Genomic DNA, 25,491 nt, shown 5'->3' with positions numbered 1-25,491 from the left:
TGGGTAGATGTGCTTTTTACAACACATATACAGAATTCGTTGTTTTAACTCGAGGCGTTTTTGTAATCAATTTAAATTTGCTGATGTGTGGTGTCTATGTGTGACAATCTGTGCTGAAAATTTCCCTCAGCTGAAGGTATTGCTCGCAGTGACAAGCGTCCAATCCAATATGGAACTTGACAATCTCACGTGAAAGAATCAATTACGATTCTAGAGCCAAAGAATCAAATGACAGAATTTGCATATAAATTGAATTGAGGAAACGAAAATGAATCGATGAATTGGTGCTATACTGCTACTGCACTGTGTGTATTCATTACTACCGTAATCACATACGTCAGGTTTTGATTCATTTCAGTATGGTAAGAATATAGGTAAACTCAGGCTCAAAGAGAGAAATCTGTAGAAACAGAAGATAGAAAAATGCAAACAAAAGGGGTAGACAATGAATGATAGCCAAGCAAACATGATTGTCTGACTGTTTTAGTATTTATCACCCCCACCCCCTTCCAAAAAAGAGGCAAAAAATGAAAAGAAAAAAAAGAGAAAAAGCTATCCAAAAGACAAAATTCCAATTTGGATGAGATTTTTTTTGGTTTTCGTTTCTGATGAAGGTGCTATTCTGCATATATATCATTTGATATCAATGAATAAAACTTCTTAAATTGCGAAAAAATAAACAGAAATTGTAACTTTCAGGTGAAAAAATTCAATTTTGTCAACTGAAATCATCAAAAAAGATTGCTTAAATTGAGAACTTGTTTTACAAAATGTGTTCTTCTTCTGGGTCATAGAATCACGTTGATGACAGTCTCGTTGACAAAACTCCTTTTAAGGAATCAACCTATAAAAGCACGCAAATGTATGAATGCCATCGGGTTGGTTTCCCAATTTTCTCGTGTCGCCTGTCGTGTCCATCCTCAGGAATCCAAACCGACCTCGTCCCTCAGCCGGGAACCCTACATCCCACATATTAGACGTCGGATTCAGTTTAACTCGCCCGTCGACTGAAACGAAGTCAGAACTATCGCCCGACCGCTCGAAGCCAACATGCGGCGTTAAGTGCTCGAAACTCCACATGAACTTTGTCATAAAGTGAAGTTCACCTTTGTTTGATGGGTAGGCGAGGGTTTGGTTCTGAGACTTACAAAACTGTTTGGCTGCTTGAAAAGTTCTGTTGTACGCTTTGTTCCACAAAATTGAAAAGCACTTTCGACCATATATAACACCACCATGCTGCTCACATGAAGCTATAAATACAAATCCAGATCTAACGCCAAGTCAATATCAGTTCTGAGCAAGTCTAATTGCAAATTTGGATATCAGTAATGGCTCATAAGTATGATCATCTCAAACTTGTATTATTGCAATTATATTAGTCCTGTGGTCTTTTTTTCAGTTTTTTTGTTTGAACGAATTTTCGTCTGACTATTTTGATTTTTTGTCAGCAGAAGATGAATGACAGGTAGCACCCGGAGGGCAATAAGTTTTTTTAGAGCCTGACGGCCTACTAGTCTCAAAGTATGCGGTTCACCGAACATCTTTAGGAGACATCAATTAATGGCGTGAAGGACAGATCTCTGATTTTGATCCCTAATTTCACCCCTTCCCCCCCTACAATTCTCACCACCCCTCCAGCAAGCTCGAGCCCTCTCTTGCTGCCTGCTCTATGCTCTCCCCTGGCCCTTCAATTCAGCCGGGGCTATCCTCCCTAAACTGCATCTACTGATGAAGCCAACCACTCGCCAGTCGTTTGAGAGCAATTCGTCCGACCTTAGTTGGCTATGCTCAGTCTTTTGCACGTCTTGACTGAGATTTTGCAAGTTTGGGACAAAACTTTAAATCCATAATTCATGAGAATTGTTCTATCAGAGCAACATAAAATTATTCTATTAGAGCAAAATACAATTATTTTTCTGCAAAGTTCTTTATTGTGAAATATGATTGTATTGCTTTTTATTTCGGTGATTTTTTCATCAAAAAAATTGTCTTGAATAAGACAAAAATAGAGCTCACCTGATACTATCGCATATTTGGCCTTCTCAATGAGATTGTTGATTTTGATGTTGACCTTCGAAAGTCCTGAGGCAATGTCCCTTTCCAACTGAAAAACCATCTCAAAATGAAACAAACCAAATGCATTTTTCGCAGCATTTTTTGGAAATCCAGCAAACTAGGTTAAAAATAAATAGGCATACTTTTTGTATTGAAAACAACATTCGAAAATTCATACCTACCTTTTAGTGAAAAGTTTAAAACATTTTAGGTTACATTTTCAGTTTCAGTATGTTCTTGGAAAAAAATCGCATTAAGGGCGAATATGTTGAATATAGTTTCAGATGTGCTTTATACAGTTGATTTTTCCCCTAAATTAATAGAAAAATCTGGTCAGATAAGCAGATTGAGGAATATTTCTGATCATGTACATTTAATTGTCTCATCCCATGATTGCTGAGCACAAGTATTCCGAGAGTTTTGTGAAAAATATCAATTGGATTCCCGGGACAAGATGGAGAATTCAGGATGTGGTTTTGTAAACCATTAAAAAGTTTTAAATTGATATTGGAAGGTTGATAGTTGTCATGAAAAAGCAATACCCGGAATTCTTTGGTATATCCAAAATTTCCCACAAATTGTTTCATCGAAAATCTTGAGCAACCTCTATTTCTGCAGGAGAACTGTTGCTCATAGTCGACATTGTATATGAGATTTATCAAAATATTTTTAATTTTGATTTTTGAACAATTTCGAAAATTGCGATGACCGAAGTGATGCAAATATTGTCTTACTATTCAATGAAGTTGCAACAGAACTTTGCGAGAGAAACTAGTAGACACTAATTTATTATTTGTCTTCAATTGCTGCCTCTTTGCAAGTTTAATATCTATTTCTTACCACTGGAATTCTAATCATTCATATTAATTCGAAGACAAGTAGTTAATAAAAAGGATGCTTTGATTTTCTAGTGACCGTTTTCAAATTTGGCGTTGAAATTTTCTACTTGGAGACAAGCAAACAATTAACGTATTTCAAAATGTCTTCTCTCGTTTAAATTCTTCTATGACACATTAGTCCCAGCTTTAAAAATTTTCAATCGAAAAGTCAGTCAGAAGTTTGCTTGCGCAGGGATGATTTTTTCCTTTCATTTTGTCTAATCTAAAATCTTTAACTTCTTTGTGAGATATATAGTACCGTGGCAAAAGGTCTGTTTGTCTGAAGGTAATTAAAAAAGCAAAAAATAAAATTTTCCGAGCACTGAATTTCGTATGAAACAAAGTCTCTCCATGGTAAACCTTCATACCATATTTTTTGAGAAGCTCAATTTTTTGATAGCATAACTTGATGCTCTTCCCAATAACATTTTATATTTTTTGTCCGAAGCAATATTATTGCAGACATTAAATACTGTTTCTCGCGTAGCATTTGCATCCTCAAATATGGTCAAAATTTTATTAGTTAAAAAGATTCAAACCTTGTTTAGTTTGTTGCTGAATGCAGTCATCTGGGTTGACATTCTTCTTTGCTTCTCAGACAAGCTCTTCTCACGGGCAATATTTTTCTGCAGCATTGTTCCAATTTGTTCAACTGTGCTACTCAAACCCATAGTCCTATCGCCTATTTCATCCAACCTTGCTGTATTGTTTCTGTCCAAAACTGTCAAACTCTTTATACGATCATCAATTTTTGTGTAGGTTATTTTTTGCATGCTTGCAACACAAATGCAAGTTAGCACTGCAAAGACAAAAGCTATGCCTCCAATACTATACAGAGACATTGGATACGCGCAGCGAAATCCGAAGCACCTGATTGGTCGGTTGTATGCGGAGTGGCGACGAGTGAAACGCAGTGCCGAGACTTCGGATAAACTCGGCTGGTGTCGGCTGTTGTTACGAGGGGAGTCGCGATTTGAATTTTCGTGGTTGTTTTCGTAGTCAGAATTGTGCGAACTGCTAGAGGACATATTAGTTATCAGTTACAACAAGAAAAGTGATAACTTATATTCACTTTTAGATGAGGTTGCATCATTGCCGATGGTTGTGTGAATCGGGTTGGATGAGAAATGGGTTCATTTGCTGGCTCAATTTGCAATTTGATGAACTGTTTGTGTAATTGCATCCGACAGATGTGAAAAATAAATTTGTCATCTGTCAAAAGCCGGAAATTTGTGCTCACAGGACCCATTGATCTTGATATGACTCGTGTCATTAATTGCCACTTGCTTGTGATTTATTTTAAGGAAGTTTTAATGGTAGTTTTCTGTGTAAAGGTGCAAATATTGCCAACGTTAGAACGACAAAATATTACATGCCGTCATTTCAATTGTCCATCAAAATCTCATTTCAATGTCATTATATATAACTTTTTAGCGATTTTGTCCGCTTAATTATCGGAAGTGATATTTCAGTTACCTGCTTAGCTAATGTTTAAGATTCTGATGAAAGTGATAATGAAAATGACATCGAGCATACGCTAAATCTTAGAAAAAACACCCAACGTTGAAAAATATCCAAAATGAACCCAATATTTAGACATATTGTTGAAGTCATCAGAAAAAAAGAAAAAATATATAGCAAAACAAGGAGGCTCTGTAATGAGCGTTTGCACATAAAGTTCCGCCCCCGTTAATCATATTTTCGGCATAATTGTCTATCAAATGAGGAACAGATAAATCAACACAAAAAACTAAAGCATTTTTCAAAAAAATTGGTGTACGGACAAAAAGATTGCCTCAAACGCAAATAATCCAGTGGGATAAAAAAACGCCACACTAGATTGATGTGTTCTGCCAATATCAAGAAAGCAAAGCTAGACGAAACGCAAAATCAAAAACTTCAACAAAACTGGAACTCCTTAGTCAATAAACACAAAAATGTGGTATGCGACCTCTCATTATCGAGATAAGGTAAAAAGTAGACATATGAAGAGTAGAGGAAAAATTAAGAAATAGCTTTATTTTTTTCGAATAAAATTATTTTCAATGTCGTGAATGCCATTAGCTACAAAATAAAATAATTTAATGGGTACAATTAGTTGTCCAAAAGAAGCACTTGAAATTTTTCAGTTATGTCTTACGTATACAAAAAGGAAGTCAAATATAGACAAAAATTAAAAATTAGTTTGCTTTTTTTAACGAAAAACCCGTGTCGAAGCCGGTAAATTCATATCGAATTCTTCAAAAGCATTAGACTTTGTACTTTTTCACTTTCCCTTGACAACAATATTGTCATATGTGACGTGTAATTAACGAAAATTACACATTTACGCAAAATAAAAACAAAAAAGTACAAAAATTTAAAGTTGAACTGATTTTTTTTATAACTTTTGAAAACAATTCGTTTCAAAGTCAAGGACGCCGTCAGCTATCATTTAAAATCAGAACATAGGCTCATTTGTTCCTCCAAAAAAATCAATGAGACCTGTCATTATCCAAGAAATTTCATGCGACTGAAAAAATTCTTCGAGAAAAGTGTGTCAAAGCCGTTAAATCATTAATCTATGCATCTAAAAACTTTTATATGTTCTACACAATAATGTAATATTTGAAATGTCATTAATAAAATAAAGTGATAAAACGACAAAATAAGGTGAAAAAAGGGTTAGAGCCTAAAAAAAATCGTGAAATCTAGTGGTTAGTAGATTTTAATTTATTAAAAAGAAAAGCAAGAAGGAGCATTCTTTCTTCGCTGACACCAAGCTACAAGTTGACGAAATAAAGACAAAATGGTGGCAAACATTAAGCCATTGTTTTTTTAAAAATCAAACATTTTCAAAAGTGAAAACAACCATAATTTTTCAGGTGAAGAAACTAGATATAACAATTTGGAACTTCTTAGAATGTCAATTGGACATATCAACAGTGAGCTTTGATTTGAATGGTTCTGTTCTTTAAATAACAAAAAAGATCCAATTTTTTTTTAAAATAAAAAGACCGACGGACTACAATTCGAATTATTTTGGATTGTAACAGTGCAAAATTTTACCAAAACCAACCTTTGTATTGCTGTTTGTTTTTTAAGAACGCTCAATTGTTTCGAATGTTATAGATCAGGATAGTTTGTTATTTGAAGATCAAAATAACTGCTGCGTTTTCGATAATCATAGAGTAATGTTAGCAGAAAACGGCAAAATATGAAATCTAGACAACTCTCAACGGATATGGAAGTAAGCCTATCTCCCATTGTAGTCTAAAAAGCTTGATTTAGTTGTTTTTGGGTGTGTACTTGCGGTAAATTTATTCAAAGTGGACTAAAGTAGCTTATTTCGGACGAATTTTGATGAAAAAGGCTGAGTTTTGAAATATTTAATCAAAATTTTTGCCAAAAAATGAAATCAAAATAGTCAACAAGACTTTTTTGTCTTCAAAAATAACATCAACAGTACTATTGTTAACAATTTTTACATATTTATGAAAAATGACGAAATTTTAGGCAAAATTTCCGGAAATGTGAACAAAAATTAGGCAAATTGGTCTAATATACACAAAATTTCAGAAACAAGATAATTTGGTCTAGAAAAAATTCAAAAAAATCTTTTTTTTTCCACATTATGCGCTGGACGGGCTTTATAACGATACCACTCACAACTCTGTACGATGAATATATCGATCGGTCAAAGTTGTCTGAAAAACAAAAAAAACCCATTTGAGTATATAGTTCCTCCCCCCTCAAGAGGGTCGGAACAATAATGCCAAATGAAAAAAAATTGTAAGGTAAAAGAGTTAACTTATCAAATTTTAAAAGTAAGAAGAGGTAATTTGGCCACCATGGGATTGGCCCTGGGGATTTGATACGAAACTATCACAACAAGCACGAGATCAATTTAAACGCTTAAAACCTTCTGGCAATACCCGCTGCTAATTTGTAATCGGAATGTTAGCCCGAAAGATCAAAGGGAACAAATAGGGTTTTTTTTATCACATTGGGTATTTTGGCACATTGGGTATTTTAGCGTTTTCCGGTTTTGGGTATTTTGTCGTATAACGCTAAAAGTCACACACGTTTCTATGATTACTGAAACATTATTTAGAATATTTGTGTGAGCATTATAATTTCATCTCCTATGCTGTATCATTTCACTAAAAGAGATGAAATGACAGCTATGAAAATCACCAACGTTTGTAAGCGTAACTTGTTATCCTGTTTTTGAAAATTAAGAGTCACCTGGTCAAATTAAAGACAGGAAACGAAAAATTGATAGAAAACAAAAACTCACTGACATTAATCCTCGCCTTTACCCGAAACACTACCTAATTAAGGATATGAACAATTTGAAATAAGGTTTCCTCTTTGAGGGCAATGTTAAAAGATAAAAATCTACTATAGTGCCAGCAAGATTTTGTTACGCTATCAAATGTACAATTGGATCGAGTAATTTTACTTGAAAACGTAAGCATTATCGTTAACCATGTTTAAGGATTAGGTTGATAAGCGCATGTGGACAAGAGTTACAGTATGAAAAACTAGCTCAAGTTCACTCAAAATTAGAAATGCAACCCAGGTCGAGGTTTTCATTTGTGCTCATTTATGACGCAGATCCTTTTTGAACTCACAGAGAGGGCACGATGCGTTCAAAAAAACACAGGCGGGGAATTTTCTTAAACGAAAAACATAAAAGCACCAAGTACTTACGGTCGAGCCAAAGTCTGCCCAACAGACGAGCCAAAATCTGCAACATAGACACACCAATTCTGCAACCTAGACGCACCAATTCTACAACATACACAAGGCACATTTTGCCACATACACGGGGCACCTTCTGAGCAACAGAGGAGCCAAAAACGTTGTCATAGGCGAGCTGAATTCTGCACCATACGCTTTTACGGAAAATTTTGCAATGAAATTGTCGGAATTGTCTCAAATTGATTTTAAAAAATCAACTTTTTGAGATCTTCCAGTATGTTCTGGGTGTGTTCCCCTCCTCCTTCTCTCAACCCTACTGGGAACCGGTTACGGCGGAGTTACAAACGAACAACTATAGGAGATTTTGAGAAGAGCCTTAGGTAAAAAAAACCAGGCTCAAACTCTATCTCCAAATAATAATTCCCTATAGCCATAATTTCTTTTGTTCTAAACACTTAGTAAACAGGGAATGCTCGCTGCCGAGTTTGGTTCGATTTGGACAACTCCTTGACCCGATGAAAAAGACCTGTTTTTAAAGTTCGTTATTTGCAAAATTCAAAAATTTCCGTATGAAAAACTAACGTCCTTACTGGGCAAGTTTTAGCAAAAATTCCTTTTTGTCCTACACTCTGCCTACCTAGGGGATACTCCATACCGAATTTGGTTTGATTTGGTCACCTTCTTGACTCGATGAAAAAGACCTATTTTTAAAATTTGTTATTCGCGAAATTCATAAATTTCCGCATGAAAAACTTTGAACGAGTTTTGAACGAGAACCTCAACCCGGGAAGTCACCTATAATCACAACTCTTATATTTTGGCGATTGTAAGAAAATGTGACGGACTTTCATCAATGTTATCCAATCATTGTATATCTTTTGTAACTAGTTTCCACAATTTAACCTTCATATTTTTTCACAATTCAATTTTTAGACAAAATGTGAGTAAATGTGATAATGGAACGCCACATATGTTCACAAAAGGCGGAAATTTTAACAATATACTTGGGTAACTTTAAATAGTGTTTGCTTGTTGATATATATGTTTAATCATAAACTCGTGGTTGAAAAATTCTTCATAATTTTTCAATCAATGTACGTATTTTCAACTTTTGATCTCAAACAATGACGCGAACGTTTGACTATTGGTTAGTTTGTGCTTAAGATAGTGCAAATACTTGTACTATAATCTAATTTAAAAATCTTGTAAAAAATGTACTATAATCAAATTTATAATCAGTTTGGAAACTTTTCAGCCTAGCATGCTACCGATTACACCAAATGCTTCTAATCTCATTTCTGGGTGCCTTTTATTAACTGCTCTTTTTTGTTTGTTCCTCGAGGCTGTTCGGTATGCCAACATGACGATGAAGGAGAGCATATTAATTGCACATAATAACCTTATTTGATACTTTAATCCTACTAACAATACCCTGTGAAACGATTCTCGATAATAATTTTATTAGGTTCTTGTAGAGAAAATGTCAAATTATGAACAAACTTGCGCAAATTCTCTAAAAATATTTCAAGAAATTGATTTTTAGCAAGATCTGACTGAAAAACGTAAACAGTTGTCAATAAAACTTAGCTTATCAAAATCTTGTTAATGCTGCGCCCTAAATTTTGTCAAGACATCCAATATCTTGCATATATTGCCAAGATGCACCATGTTTAGTTTCACGGGCAATTGACCTGAATAAATAAAACAGTTCAAAAAGATGCACTATACCGACCTTTGTATTGAAATTGCCATTAACTCGGTGCTATTTGCCCATAATATTCACAAACCTTTCCCTTTAGCTTTAGTTAGAGATAGTAATATTTGAGTGATGCCAGGCAGTTATGAAGGACGATGTCTAACCAGTTGAATTTTTAGAAGAGACGGACTATGGTAAGTTTCATGGACTAAACTAAACTTGCTATTACTTAGAGTGCTGATGCCATACTATTCGATGCAAATTTACAATACATCGTCAAGTGGTTGTACTTCGTATCTATTAGGTTCTCTTCATATCTTTATTGACCATGAACTCTAGTAATGTTCAAAGTGAAAATTTTCGCATCTACTACTTTAATAATGCACTATATGGGCGCAACCATAAAACAACTCAGATGTCTAATTTTTCAATAATCTTGTTCACCTGTAAATTGGCGCTAGAACATTTAATTGCTTTAATTTACAAAATGGATAATAATCTCGAAAGCTCTTTAGGAAAGTCTAGCATGACCTTGAAAGAATCCAGAATTGTACAAGATTACATTACTTAAAAAGTAAGGCCATTAATTTTGTAAAATGTCTGACTTCAACGTGTGTCTTGCGGGATGACATTTTTGTGATGCGATGTATGCCAACGTCTAACAATAGCGAAACAATGGTTGTTTTATGGTTGCGGTAGTACTGACCATATATGGTAACTTTATGGTACCGATTGTAGTATGATGTTGTCTCTCTTTTACAGCCTATACTAATTAAGTTTGGCCTGTATGCTGTATTCAGTGAGTTGTCTTTGAGATTCGCGGCGGCTTCTGTTCTTTATTCTCGTCAGATTTTTGTTAGAGAGTAAACTTTTTGCTACCATTTTTTGGTCTTAGTTTAAAAAAAGAAAAAATATTGTGTCAACCTAATAGCGGCCTTTCAAAAGGCCAATAAGCTTCAGAGATAAAAAAAAAATTTGCAGAAGCTTAGAGAATTGAAGTATGCAAACCTAATCAACTTTCTTTCAATTTTGAGTTCGTCCCTGATTTCACTATAATTGTTGCAGTCTCTAACTGAACTGAATAAAATACTTAATCAGATGCGTTCAAATCAAATATACTGTCATTGAGCAGCAGATCAGCTGAAGAAGCAGATAAATTGAATTTGATTTTTTGGTTTATGATTTTAATGATTTTTTCTTCACGTGATTTGTTAATTGCTTCCTTACTTGATACTGCTTGTCCTAAAATCTGTCTCGCTTTTTAAAAATCTTTCACAAGGTTGAGTTCACAAAAAATTTAGATTGGTTTTCATTTTGTTTCTTTTTGTTTTTCTAAAAAAAATTACCATTTTTATCAAGCAAGCTAATCAAAATATGAGCTTAAAAGATGATTACTCATACATCGTGATGGACAAAGAATAAAGGCAACAAAGAATATTTTAGGCGGACTCAAATATGCGGTCCTCAAGACAGCAGAACAAAAAACCCGCCAAGCTTAAGCAGGCAAATCGGCTAACAATTCATGCAAATCCATTCCACTGATGACTACTCTAAGCTATACTGTAAAAGGAAAGACTTCAGGATTTCCTGGGCAGTAAGAACATATCTACGCAATCAAAAATATTTGTTATACATAATTTTATTTTCTTGCAAAACTTAAGCACACTTTTATTAGATATCAATTTTCATTCACTGTTTCTGGATAACCAAGTTAGTTGGCAGATGACACCGGGAAAAATTCCAAAACGTTTTTTTATGATATCAAGTTAAAATCAGATTGTATAGAAAATCTACACAATAGAAAAAACTAAATTGAAAGACACAAAAAATATATTCAAAAACAGTTTTGATTAATTCACAGCAGGTTAAACCTGATTGTGTTCTCAAATAGTTTACTCATGTTCAACAACATTCACAAAATGTATTAATAGGATAATTAATAAAAGGACTCTAGGAAAAATCTAGGGAATCAAGAACATTTTTTAAACATAAGCCTGATTATAGTCTTCATTCAATCAGCAGTTAGAAAAAGTTATTATTAAAGAATTGCTTATTCTAATTAATGAATTCTAAAAAAATGAAATTGTCTGCAAAATTTGTTCTACATCTGTAAAATTTTGAATTGATGGAAAAATGCTGACAAAATTTGAAGCGTTTATCCGGATGTTTTGTTTTGAGAAGATTTAGAATTGAAACAGAGGCTCAATATTTTCATTGAGATACAATTTTTTATCGTTGGCAAACGTTGGCAAGTGTTTTTCTCGTTGGCAAAAGCTAAGCAATAAAAAATTCACTAAACTGATGCCTTTTTTGTACCAACTGGGTGTAAAATCTATTTGACTAAAGGCTACATACTTCTGCAGAATCGGAAGATAATTTATGTTAAATAAAAAATTATTAGATGCGTGGGATCACGGAAAAGGATTTCCTCGAAAATTGTTAAAATATTCAATCGCGCAGAAACTAATTTATTTGTCTTTTCTTTTTGCGACATTTGACACGTTAAGTAGCATTTTCGATCGAATCAAAAGGGTTTCATGCAAAAATATTTAACAAATGTGTAATTATTGAAGATTTCTGTAGATTTTCGCACCTAGAAACTAAAAGCAAAACAATATCACTTTGCACTCATGAATAAATTTTTGGAAAAGATCAAAGAAAATTTTTAAATAAAAATAGTTTCAAGTATATAAAGAGAAAATTATTGAATCTCTTCCATCAGGTCTGCTTTGATGATTTTCGATTTTGTTGTTTTTAGAAAAGTTTTTGTTTAAACTTTTCAGAGAGTCAAATCCTTGAAAAAATTAAATAAATGATTTTTTAAGGAGAGTTTTGCAACATTGCAACAATGTTTAGCGAAATAGATTAGCACAGCGGTCTGTTGTGACTTAAGTTGCATATTTTTACATAGTCGTGAGTGCATCGGATCAAGAAAAGCCATACTACTTTGGTTACTAGTTCAGAACTTTATTCTCCCAAAAAGTGGTGGAGATATCGGGTCTGTTGATATTTCTTTTTGGTTTTTAAGGACGTTCTCCTAATGAGATTTCGAAGTTCATTTTCTATCCTTCATGGGCTGAAGAAGTTTTTAAGCTGCTTTCTGTAGCTTAGATATCAAGAGTAATAGATATAGTTTTGAGATTTGGGACTGAGTAATTGAATTGCTACCATTAATCATTCAATATCATATCTACTTGTTTTTGCTATCACTTCACCACTGATTGTTTACCTGCTTCAAGTTACCTCATTCAAGCTACAATACCATTTGATATACGTGTCAAATCAAAACTATTTCGAAATGTACGACTCGACATGTTGCTCAGATAAAAGATTCAGATTGCTCAGGTTCTTTCTGAAAGCTAACTGTTGATCTTATTTGTCGTTTTCGTTACTAACTTTTTAAAATATTTTTAGCGCAAAATTTGATGGGACCTGATTTAGTTATTTTTATTTTCCAAACCGCGTGGCATTTATCAGAGAGTTTTTTTTCTATGTTTTGCGGCCATGTCAATTTATCGTTCCCTCCACTTAGGTTGCTTTTTAGCCAAGAGAAATGAAGTTGACAGCAAACATTAGACAAGACAAAGACATAAAGAATGATACCAAATAAATTCTGATGCAGGTCAATACTGAGAGCTTATTCTGAATGCTAAATGGACTAACTGAAGACGGTTTTAACTTCTTCATCACTGCAGATAACGATAATGATCTCCAAAATTATCTTCCACCAAAATTTATTGACCAAGTTAAAGTTAAATTTAAAAACGGAACGTTTCAATTAATTGGATCGTTTTTTTTTAAATATAGAACGCCTGCTTGTTATTTTCATAACACTAACTCGACATGTTTGCTTTTCCATACATTTTTACGACCTCGAGTACTTTTTCGACGTAGATTTCTTTCGGTGTCGTGGTTTGTTCTTTTCACATTTTATTTGGTCTCTTCTCTCTATGTACCGCGTAGCTTAGTCGCTCTCTCCTCAGTTCAAAATAGCTCAAACTATATGACAGAAAAGTGACATTGGTTTATTTGTTTTACAGTGTCGCCCTACAACGGTGAGTTTTCGGCACCCAAATCGCTGCTAAGAATAATGACCGACAGGGTTTAGCCGACAATGAGAAATTTAGCCGACAGCTGATTCTGAGTGGCCGGCAAACCTGATTGGTCAAAATATCACTAGTTCTTCGTTCAAGCCATTACATCTGTGTGCGATCGGGACGTCGGTTTAAGATTCTCCCTTTTTGTTTGTCGGCTAAACCCCCTGTCGGGCATTTTGGCGATCAGCAACCAAATCAAATAGCCTGATTGATGGTTAATCAATCTAACTATTGCTTCATTACTGTTCATAATCAATGTTGTCGGGTTAAAAACTCAAAATTCTTGATTTTATTCCATGAAAGATTTCTGCCTAAATGTTTACTAACTATAAGCTGCGAAGAATCAATTGATATAACTGTGTAAACTAGATTGATTGATATCTACGTTTCTGTCTTAATGAATCATCTTTTCTTTCATAATGTATATCTGTCTAAAATAATCAGAAATTAAGGGAAAATTGTGGATCATTTTAATTGTTACAGTGACTTTTCAGACAGTGGTATCTATATTGATAAAATAAACTTTTGCATTATCCTATTGTAGATGAATAAATTTGTCGCATTAAATCTCATCATGTGATAGTTTAAAGCTTCTCTTTTTTGTTTTCTACATGTTGCGCTTTTAGAAAAACAAGATTTTAGATAACACGAAAATAAATTACCCAATGTAGTTAGAGTTAGTTGATATCAAGCAAAACCCGCAAAAAACCATCATGTGAAATTTTTGTGTACGCGTCGCGTCATGTATGTAGTCTATAAAATCAAGAATTGTTACCATTTTTTCTAGAATAGAATAACATTTATGCTCATACTGTGCTTGGAATATTGCGGGATTTGAAGTTTAGCGAAAAATTGGAACAAAACAATACTAACTGACAACTTAATTTTCATTCGTCAACAAATTCTTGTGATTAAAAATCATTAGATCCGTTACAGTCCACTTGACCTCGCCGTGACTGAACCCTAATGAAAAAAATTGCAGATTGCAACACATATAACTCTAGTTGAAAAAAAGGGGCATAAATTTCTCCACTTGAGATTACACTCAGAGACAAACGTAAACGCCCCAAAAAACACCTGAATGGTAAATTGCCTTTCTGATATCAATTTTAGTTGGCATACTTATGGTCCATTCTTTGCTCTTTTTTTAGATCATTCGACCTATAATCACAGGTATCAGTTTAATAGGTATCAGTTCAGAAAACTTACTAGCTTATTCACAGAGAAAATTCCCAATATTTGATGAGTTGTAGTAAGCAAGCTGCAGTAAGTTGATTCCCACGTTCAACCTGTTCAATTTAATCATAAAACTTTTGATTATATAATGCAAAAAAGAGGCTCGGTAATGTGCGACTGCACATAAGGTTCCGACCCCGCTCATCCACTATTTTGCGATTTCGGCATAATGGTCTACCAAATGAGGATAGAAAAGCAGATAGAAAAAGCGAAAAAATCAAGTATTTTTCAAAAAATTTATTGTATGAACGAAAAGATAGTTTCCAAAGTAAATAACTCATAGGAGTAAAAATTGATGCACTAGAGTGATGAGATATGCCAATATTAAGAAAGCGAGTTAAGATGAACGACAGAAACAAACAACAACAACAACAACAAATATTGATCAAAAAATTTATGTCCGTTTTAAAAAACAGAGCTTAATAACAAAGTCAAAATAGCGTAAAAAAACTAAAATTAAACAAAATAATTTGCTCTTCACTGGAGAATCTATGGAACCACTCCATAATAAGGCTTGGTAACAAATAGACAAAGAAGAACAAAAACAGCAAAGTTAAAAACTCTTTTAAAAAAGCTTTTTTTAAAATTATTAGATTTAAAGTAAAGAGAACCTTAAGAAATCCACAAAAACATCCCATATGTTTACGATAACCAATGCTTCTATAGAGGGGCATTAAGACCTGTCCTTATTCAATTCTTTTGCGGTTAAAAAGAACAACAAAAAGAAAGCAAACAAAAACTCAAAACTTGCCAGAAAAGGCTGGCAAAGACGTAAAGCTGTATTTTGGTCCTCAAAATTTGTTTGATTGCGCCTTCTTCGGACACAAATAATGTACTCTGTGACCTCTCATTGATGAGACCAGGTAAAAAGTAGACAAAAAGGAAAAAAGAGCAAAAATAATTAAAATTTTTGTTTCTTTTTTCGAAAAATTACTTCAAAAGTCATGAAAGCCATTAATAACACAATGAAATAATCAAATAGGTAGATTGAATCGTCCAAAGGGAGCCCCTAAGACCTGCAAGTATCCAGAATATTGCGTACTTCTACAAAAAACCTCAAACATGACAAAAATCAGAAATTACTTTTTTTGTGGAAAACCCGTGTCGAAGCCAGTAAAGTCATAACAAATTCTTTTAAAACGTTAAATTTTGTGACACTATTCCCTTTTGACACCTTCCCTTTACACCAATAGTAATATTTGACTTGAAAATAACGAGACTAGGTAAAGAATAGACAATAAAGGAACAAAATTAAGAAGTTGAAAAAAGTTTTTTTTTCGACAACAATTGTTTTCAAAGTCATGAAAGCCATCAGCTATCAACTAATATCAGAACATCAGCTCATCTATTCTTCCATGAAACACCAATGAATCCTGTTATTATACAGAAAATTTGTTACGATTAAAACGACGAAAAAAAACGACGGTCAAAGCCAAAACTAAAAAATACAATTAAATTCCTTAACAAAGGAATGTATAGAAGCCGTTAAAACCACAATCAATGACTTTCAAGAATTTTTGCAATATCAATTTAAGATAAAACTAAATAATTCAATGAAACTCTTTAAGAAAGGAATATAGAAGCCGTTAAACTATAATCGATGACTTTCAGGACTTTAATATGTTCAATTGTGCCTTATTTGGAACGCCAAAATGTGATGTGTGAACTGTCAATAATGTGATAATGTGACAACGCTGAAAAGCGTAAAAATTGGGCGAGTATCTATAAATAAAAAAATGTGAAATCTAGGAGTATCAAAGCCAAAAAATCATAACTTAAGGCGTAAAACAGCAATAGAGATTAAATTTTAAATCAGTAGAAAGAAGAAGAATTCTTTTGTTGCTGACTCTAAGCTAAAAGTTGAACAACTCATGAAAAAAAGAGGCAAGGTTCAATAAGCCATTATTTATTTAAAAATCAAATATTTTTAAAAGTCAAAACGACCATAAGCTTTCAAGTAAAAAACCCAGATGCACTAATCTCGAGCTGCTTAAGAAGCCAATTGGACCTAAAACTAATGAGCTTTGATTTGAAATGTTCTGTGGTTCAATTATTCTAAAAAAGATCATTTTTTAAAAAATGACCAACTGGTTACAATCCAATTTCTTTAGGGATCGTAACAGTCCAAGATTGGTCCAAAAAGAGCCCTGCTAGTGCTGTTCGTCCATTAGGAACACTTAGTTTTTCAAATGTTTTAAATGTCGATAAATTGTTAGTTAAAAGCTCACAAGTAAATGCTGCATTTTTGATAATCAACGAGTAACAATAGCAAAAAACGGCAAAATTTTTATTATTTAGTTAAAGAGCATTCTCAACGGAAGTTAATGTAGGAATAGCCCCCTTTGAGTCTACCAATATTTTTTTAGTTGTGTTTGGTTGTGTACTTCCGATACATTTAATCAATGTGGACTAAAGAATTGTTTTTTTTCGTGCTGTTTTTGATGAAAAAGGCTGCATTTTGAAATATATATCCAAGTTTTTTGACAAAAATTTAGATAAAAATAGTCGACAATATTTTTTGTCTTTAAAAATAAAATCAACAAAACTAATTTTCAAAATTTTTTCAAGTTTTAGCAAATATGACGGAATTTTAGGCATAAAATCAGGAAAATGTGAATAAAAACGACGGAATTCACTCTACTTTCCTCATAAATTTAAACCTCGATAACTCCCTGTAAAAATCGAACTTAAAAGAAATCTTTTAAATTCCATATTTTACGCTGGACGAAAGTTCTAATAATACCAGTGTCAACTCTCTAAGATGAATTTATTGATCGGCAAATTATTGATCGGCGAAAAAAACCCATTTGAGTATATAGTTCTTCCCCCCTCAAAAGAGATCGGAACAAAAACTTGTTTGTATTGAGAAAGGCATGAAAGAGTTGAAAAAAATTCACACGTTACAGAATCTACAGCCCCTTTACTGAGAACTGGCAATATTCTAACTATTTGGTTTCGTAAAAAGTTCTGTCTTTATAAAAAAAATCAATGAGTTGAATTTTTATCCATTCACAGTAGATTCAAATAGATTGTGAAACAAATAGAACTTGTTTTGGTGCTGAAAAACTTCCCTAAATCAGACGTTTTACCATGTAAATTTTTGCATTTGGTGCAATAGTTTTGTCAACAAAGCTAGTGTAACAAATTAACGCATTATAGCTCAAGAAAGTTTTTTTTACATTTCGTCTATTTTTTTTTACTAATTTTCTCCTATTCTATTTCCTGCTAAACCTTTTTTTTGTGCAACTTTTTGATCAATTTTTCATCTCAATTATTGTTTAAAGGAGTTTAAACGTTAATAATGGAAAAACTGAAAAACTCTTTCACGACTTCTCCAGACATTATTTTTTAAAATAGTGCCTAGAGGGATTCTGGCGCGCTAAAAAATGAGTCTCCAATTGTTTAAAGATTACACATGGTATTTGGAAAGTGTAAATTGTATAATTATTGTTTGAGTAGTTTGTAACTTTTTTGGTCTATGTTTGTCTTTTTATATTCAATATAAGCATTTATTTCAATTGAACATGTTGGTTTTCCTTGTAGACTCTATGGCTACCATTTTAAGCTCTAAATAGAGAAATAATCAGAGATAATTTAATGACAATTTTAAAGCTGAGATTTTATATACGTACACAAAAAACACGATGGCTCGGCAAAATGTTTCTGAAAAACTAGTATTTTTAATAAGAGTTCGAAATTTGTATTTCAAGAAAAAACTGATGATCTTTACCCCTATTTTTCACTGCTAAGATGAACCAAAAATCTTAAAAGAGTTTGTGAGTCTTTTAGGTTACTTCTTTTAATTAAGACGTAGCACTTTTTCTTGTAGCTTGTAAATATAAGAAGAAATGGGAAATGCGGGCTTAAAGAGTTTTTGTTTTTGCGGTCCAATGAAAAAATCAGTGAAAATAATTCTCATTCTTGTTCACCACATCGGTTGTTCAATTGTTAATTGATGATTGAAGTTTGCAGTTTCTCGGACTTGCTATTGAGATCAATTCAAGGGTGATTGAAAAGCTCATTATATCCCCTAGATGAAAAATGCTTTGTAAAATAATTTACAATCTTAGTTCTCAATCTAATCAATTTACTTTAGTTCTCAATCTAATCAATTCAATTAACATAGGAAGATTTTAAAATTTGGGAAATGTTTCTTTCAATTTTTCAAAGTTTTAGTTTAAAATATTTTATCGTGCTCTATAGGCAATCAAAAATTCTATAAAAATGCATAATCGAAAGAACAGTGACAAAACTTCAATTTATTTCCAGATATCTTTCCATTTGCACAGAAGGAAAAATACAGTATTTCAAAAAAGAAACTGTATGACATCAAAGCCATATAGCAACGCGAAAAAATGCAAATGAACTCAAATATTTTGACAATTTGAATGCTAAAAACGAACGTTTTGAGGCAATCTTGTGATAAGAATTTCTGTTGAAAAATGAAGTTATTACGACCTCATTTTGCAAACATATGTCAATATTCTTATATATGTTTGGTTTCAATGGAGTCAACCGTCTTGTATATTTTTAGTGACGGAAAGCAACGAATTTAAATAGAGCTCGACACATTTAAAATTCTACATTTAAAATTAGCAACCCTTCGACATGTTTCATTCAAATTTTGCTAAATTATCATTGTTGAGCCTAATATTTGCAAATGTTCGCAAGTATTGCATTATTCTGCTGAAAATGTCAAATATTTGCAAACTCATCATTGATTTATAACCAGTGAAGTTGAAAAAATTTGTCAAATGATTTGCGAGAGTGTTCATTATTGTGTTGCCTGACTTTTATACGAAAAAATCCGTCACAGCACAGTTTTGTTAGTTCACTGTATATTGAAATATATAAAAGCACAAGTTAATGTTTTCAGGAAAGTCAAAATCACACAATCTTCTTCTGCAGTTCTTTTTGCATTTATTTAATCATTTTTTGAGCCAAAAGTACGAACATTTCACCTTTCGTCATGGGCATTTGATATTTTAAGTAAACCATGTTGATAGCAGTATTCTTGTCATTTCTGATCAAAGTTACTGTGATTGCATTTCTAGCAAGCAACTTTTAGACATTGCTTGTTTTATTTATGTTATAGGAGAAAGAGACTTCATGTTGTGTAGGTTTCATCAAATTTTTCATATTCAAAATGTGTACTTATATCTGATTAGAAGTTAATTTTAGGAGAGACCCTGGACGACCTGCTGTTCCAGTGTGCGAATTCATCTGGTTTCTGTGTTCATGGCAAACTAAGGTGCAATGGTGTAGTTGACTGTCCAGATGGATCTGATGAGGCAAACTGCGATGGTCTGCAGAAGAAAAATGACGTAATCATTTCTTCCATCACACAAAAAACTTACTTTAATCAAATACAACCTTAGCCAATCTGAAGCAGTTGTTTTGTTTGTAAAGAATCAGAACTTATTCTATAAAACATATTCCAGCTGTATAATCGACATCAATTTGTAAAAAAAAATTACAAAACCAGGGGTGAGAAATAAAAAAATATCTCGAGGAAAAGTACATAACCTCTAGTTTAGTAGGAAATACACAACTCGGAATTGGCGATCCACATTTATGGATAACAGTAGCCCCGACCAGCCTTCCTACTAGACCAGTTTTTCCATAAATAAATTTAATTGATCACGTTAAAAACCAGGAACAATTATTTCACGTTCCATTAATTTCTTCCCAGTTATATTTGTGCAAAAATTTTTAGGCTAAAACGAAAATTACACCAATATATAAACTTCTTTTGCATTGCTTGATAGCATAAACTGAACAGTTTATTATTAATATTATCATTAAATAGTTTTAAATGAATTGAAAATAGTTTGTCCAAAATTGTAGGCTCGTCCTTGGCTAGAAGCATACAAGCAGGGCAACAGAGAAGACTACTCAGACCTACAGACTGCCGGAATAACTGGACCAGAGAACGTGCGTGTCAATGGACAGCAAATTGAAGATTTCATAACTCAGTGCTCATTCGATTCTTTAACTTGTGATGTTGACGATTTCTACACTTGGCAAAATGACGTTTACGGCAATTGCTTTACGTTTAACCACATCAAAAAGCCTGCTAAGACAACAGTGCGCGAGGGTTCTCAATACGGTCTGAAACTTGCCCTGTTTGTTGACCAGAAAGACTACGTCGGGCTATTATCCCCCGCTTCTGGGGTTCGAGTTTTGATCCATTCTCGTAACATTAAACCTTTTCCAGAAGACGATGGCTTGTCAGTGTCACCTGGAACGGCAACATCAATTCGCATTCATGAAAAGAAATTTGCCAGACTTGGATCTCCTTACGGCGACTGTACAGAGAATGTATGGCCCGATTCGGTCAAGAGCGAGTCAGCCCATGAGTTTGAATACTCGACAAAGTCGTGTACTAAATACTGTTTCGCGGAGTATATTCGGAGCAAATGTGGATGCTTAAGTTCATTAATTCTGGCTAAGAACACTACAAGAGACGAGGACTTTTGCACGATTGTGAACAAGACACAGAAGCTGTGCCAGGAGGAGGCACTGGCTGATTACAGTAAAGGCAAGCTGGAGTGTAACTGTAAAGTGCCCTGCGAGGAACACAAGTACCAGACAACACTCTCTTCTGCCAAGTGGCCAGAGGTAATCAAGTTGCAACGTATTACACGTGTGTATGATGAGTAATATGAATGTTCCAACTCTCCTGTTGGTTAGGAAAGGGAGCCTGGTCACTTTCATCGAGATCTTTTTGATTATCGACGTATAGAAGTATTTGTCTCCGAGAATTTATAGAAAAATAACAGTTGGTAGATCACGAAGCTGTATCACGAAAGCTGAAAATTAACTGTTTTATCCCAGTCAAGCAATTTATCGAACCTGCTTGTCTGCATCTTGTCTGCGTCCATAGAGTTATGAAGTTTGTATGTATTCGAAACATGACAGTGAGAGACAAAAATGTCCAAAAATTTCAGACAAGTATATATCGTCGATGAAAAAGATAATAAAATATTTTCTCAATTTTCGACAAATTTTGTGGAGACTTTATTGTACCGCTTGTCTTCAACCATAACAAATGAAATTTTTAGGCAGCGGGATTCTTTTTTGCTAACAATGCCTAGCTAAATTGTGCCACACCTAAAATTTATTAATTTGCAGCATAAATTTGGAAAAATTCAGCCACGCTGATTTTAAAAAAATAAATATTTATTCCATTTGGAATTTAACATTATAAAACAACTTGAAAAGATTTTTAAGATTCTCTCCTTCAGACTACTCTTTTTAAAATGTTTTCACCACTAAAAAATAGTCCGTAACTAAAAATAGTCCTTTAACTTCTCTTTGAAAACTAAATAAGTTTCAGTTCTCTTAGAAAACTAAACAAAAAAGTGCAGATTTCAAAAATAAAGTCAGTTTCGTAAAAGAATTTGACCTGTTTGAATTGAAAAATATGGCCAACAAAAAATTGTACCTCCAAATGTTTACAAATGGACTCTGAAAAGCAATTATAATAAAATAGGTATATCAAAGAAAAGGAAAACATTGAAAGCAAAACATAATTGACAAAACTCAAAATTCTTTTAATTGTTCAAGCACTATTCTACTCTCTGCTTCAAAAAGAGTGAGGACAACAAGACATTTTTTCTATATGTAAATTTCTGAACGGTACCAGTTTCCGAGATCGGTACCACTTTTAACTACTAACTTTTCCACAACAACAGTGAAAAGTTGTAAGTAAAGAGATCAAATCGCAATGACCGATAAATTAGGACTGAAAAAAATTTCTGCATGCAAACTGAGAGTCAGGTAAATAATGAGAGACAACATATTAGCTGTAAACATCTGAAAACTTTTAAAAGTATTTGAAATTATAGACAACAAGGAGAATCCGTAATGTGCAATCGCACATAAGGTTCCGAACCCCCTCATCCACAATTTTGGCATAATTGTCTACCAAATGAGGAACAGGTAGAAAAACCCAAAAAATCAAGTTTTTTTTCAAAAGAAAATGGTGTAAGAACGTAAAGATAGCCTCCTAATAAAAAACTCAATGGAGTAAAAATTGATGCTTTAGATTGATGAGATATGCCAATATTAAGAGAGCGAGTCAAAACGAACAGCAAAATCAAACAACAACAACAAATATTAATTACATCAAAAAATTTATGTCCGTTTTAAAAAACAGAGCTTAATAACAAAGTCAAAATAGCGTAAAAAAACTAAAATTAAACAAAATAATTTGTAATTCAGCAGAAAAGATATGGGTCAATTCCATAATAAGGCTTGGTGACAATTAGACAATAAAGAACAAAAACAGTAAAAGTTGAAAAATTCGCTTATTTTTAAAAAAAACAATCAACATCAAACTAATGAAAACCATTAGAAATCAACTAAGATATTCCATTAGTTTACTTCTAATGAAGGGAATTAAGAACTGTCGATATTCAATTTTTTAAAAAAAGATCAACAAGTAGACTTCAAACAAAAAATCAATTAAATTTTGCCAGAAAAAACTTTCAAAGCCGTAAAGCCATGCTTTGGCCCTCAAAATATGTTTGAATGCATTTTCTTCGAACATTGATAATGTATTATGCTACATATCATTAATGAAACTAGGTAAAAAGCAGACAAAGAAGAAAAAAAGCAAAATTAGGTAAAACTTGTTTTTTTCCCGAAAGAAATTATATCCGAAGACATGAAAGCCATTATTACAAAAAAAAAATTAATAAATAAGTTCCTTTATTGTACCAAAGGAAGATCTTGAGACCTGAAACTATCCAGAATATGCCTACAAAACAAACGTCAATTAAGACAAAAATCAGAAATTAAATTACTTTTTGTTGTGAAAAACCCGTGTCGAAGCCAGTAATTTCATAACGATTTCTTTTAAAACATTAGGTTCTGTTACATCAATCCTTTTTGACACCTTGCCCTGACAACAATAATGTCTTATTTGGTTCGTAAATAACGAGACTAGGTAACAAAAATACAAAAAAATGTATCAAAATTGCAAAGTAAAATTGTTTTTAATTTGGAATAAAAGTGTTTTCAAAGTTATGAAAGCCATCAGCTGTCTTCTAATATCAGAATATAGGCTCATCTATTTTTTCGTGGAAAGTCTATGAAACCATGTGATTACTCAGGAAATATCATACGACTTAAAAGACAAAGACAAAGTCGTAAAAACGATAATCTATATCTTTAAGGAAATTAATATTTTCAGTTTTGCTTTATTTTGAACGCCAATTATGTGATATAAGAACTCTTAGTTACGTGATAATTTGACAAATCTAGAAAACATGCAAAATGGGCAAATACCTAAAAAAATGTGAAATCTAAAGCTAAAACTCATAAAAGTATCAAATCCGAAAAACATAACTTAAGGCGTAAAACCGCAATAGGGAATGAATTTAAATTCAGTAGAAAGAAGAAGCAATCTTTCATTTCTCAATCTAAGCAACAAGTTGATCAAATTGAATAAAAATGCAGGCAAAGATCAACAAGCCATTTTAATTTAAAAATCAAATAATTTTAAAAGTCAAATTGACCATAAGTTTTCAAGCTTTTAACTAGATAAATTAACTTGGAGCTATATAGGAAACCAATTTGACTAACCACTAGTGAGCTTTGGTTTGAAATGCTCTGTTATTTAATTAATATAAAAGAGATAGAATTTCTAAATAAAAAAGACCGACTGGTTACAATCCGATTTTTTTTTGAATAGTAACAGTCCAAAATTGGTCCAAAACTAGCCCTGCTAATGCCGTTCGTCCATTGGAAACACTTAATGTTTCTAATGTTATAGAAGTAGACATTTTGTTAGTTAAAAAATCGAAAATAAATGCTGCGTTTTTGATAATCAACAATTAAAGTTAGCAAAATAAACTGCAAAGTTTCAATTACAGAACACTCGCAACGGAAATAGAAGTAGAAATAACCCCTCTTTGAGTTTACAAAGATTGTTTTAGTTGTTGTTGGGTGTGCCCTTCCTGCAAATTTAATCAAAGTAAACTAGAGAAACTTATTTCGTGCTGTTTTTGATGAAAAAGTCTATATTTTTTGAAATATTTAGCTAGAATTTTTAACTAAAAGCTTAAATAAAATTAGCTAACAAATTTTTTTGTCTTTAATATGAAATCAACAATAATTTCTTGAAAAACTTTAACAAATGTTAGCAAAATTGGCAAAATTTTAGCCAAAAATTTCAAAAAATGTGAGTAAAATCAATGGAATTCACTTTATTTTCTAAAAAATTTAGTCTTCGATAACTCCCTAAAAAAGGAAAATAAAAAAAATCTTTTTACTTCCATATTCTACGCTGGGCAAGTTTTCTAATGATACAACTCAAGTCTCTACGATGAAAAAATCGATCGGCCAAAATTGTCTGAACAAAAAAACCCATTTGAGTATATAGTTCCTCCTCCCATCAAGAGGGGTCGGAACAAGAAACAACAATCAAGATGATTAAGCTCAAAAATGGATGAAACGAGAAACAGAGAACAAATAATTTTAAATAAAATTGTTGTACCCTGAACTCTCAGAAGTCCCTGACGTTCTAATAACGATCGAACAGTTTAGCTTGCGTTAACTGAATATTGGTCCATTTTTCCTGTTTTTCTTTATTTGTTCAATTTTCAAAGATGCTTATTTGGAGCAGAATATTTTGTTGTTTTTTATATTGGTATGGAAAAGATAAACAAAACGCTAAAGAAATTTTTCATTATTGAAGATATGTTCTATACAATCAAAATTCGCAAAAGCAGTTTCAAATGGAATGATGTTCATTTTGAGATTTTTTGCGCTGAAATTACAGTTTTTGTATAAAATTTTTTTCTGGCTTTGTATTTTAAAAGTTTTCCGATTGTAT

General features: G+C 32.8%; 2 protein-coding genes across 16 annotated transcripts in view; one reads left to right on the top strand and one right to left on the bottom strand.

Annotated features, from left to right (window-relative positions):
* LOC142341428 (epithelial sodium channel subunit alpha-like) overlaps positions 1–25,491 on the top strand; it is a 137,459-nt gene that overhangs the window by 109,292 nt on the left and 2,676 nt on the right. For 12 of the 15 annotated variants that reach the window (XM_075392466.1, XM_075392457.1, XM_075392449.1 and 9 more), the window contains 4 exons: positions 9,495–9,509; positions 13,356–13,370; positions 19,830–19,972; positions 20,496–21,269. In XM_075392466.1, the coding sequence (XP_075248581.1) occupies positions 9,495–9,509; positions 13,356–13,370; positions 19,830–19,972; positions 20,496–21,269 (947 nt within the window). The remainder of the gene's footprint in view (positions 1–9,494; positions 9,510–13,355; positions 13,371–19,829; positions 19,973–20,495; positions 21,270–25,491) is intronic. The other 3 variants (XM_075392400.1, XM_075392409.1, XM_075392416.1) reach the window with 3 other exon arrangements.
* LOC142350527 (uncharacterized) lies at positions 642–4,089 on the bottom strand. Its single transcript, XM_075402381.1, has 3 exons — positions 3,473–4,089; positions 2,017–2,104; positions 642–1,250 (listed from the first exon to the last, which is right to left on the bottom strand). Exons 1-3 carry the CDS (start codon positions 3,959–3,961, stop codon positions 832–834), a joined length of 996 nt encoding a protein of 331 aa, XP_075258496.1. The 5' UTR covers positions 3,962–4,089; the 3' UTR covers positions 642–831.

Source organism: Convolutriloba macropyga, chromosome 1, assembly GCF_964194025.1.
Source record: "Convolutriloba macropyga chromosome 1, txConMacr16.3, whole genome shotgun sequence".
Taxonomy (NCBI): Eukaryota; Metazoa; Xenacoelomorpha; order Acoela; family Convolutidae; genus Convolutriloba; species Convolutriloba macropyga.
The sequence above is the reverse complement of the archived record's forward strand: the minus strand, read 5'-3'. Positions and strand labels throughout refer to the sequence as shown.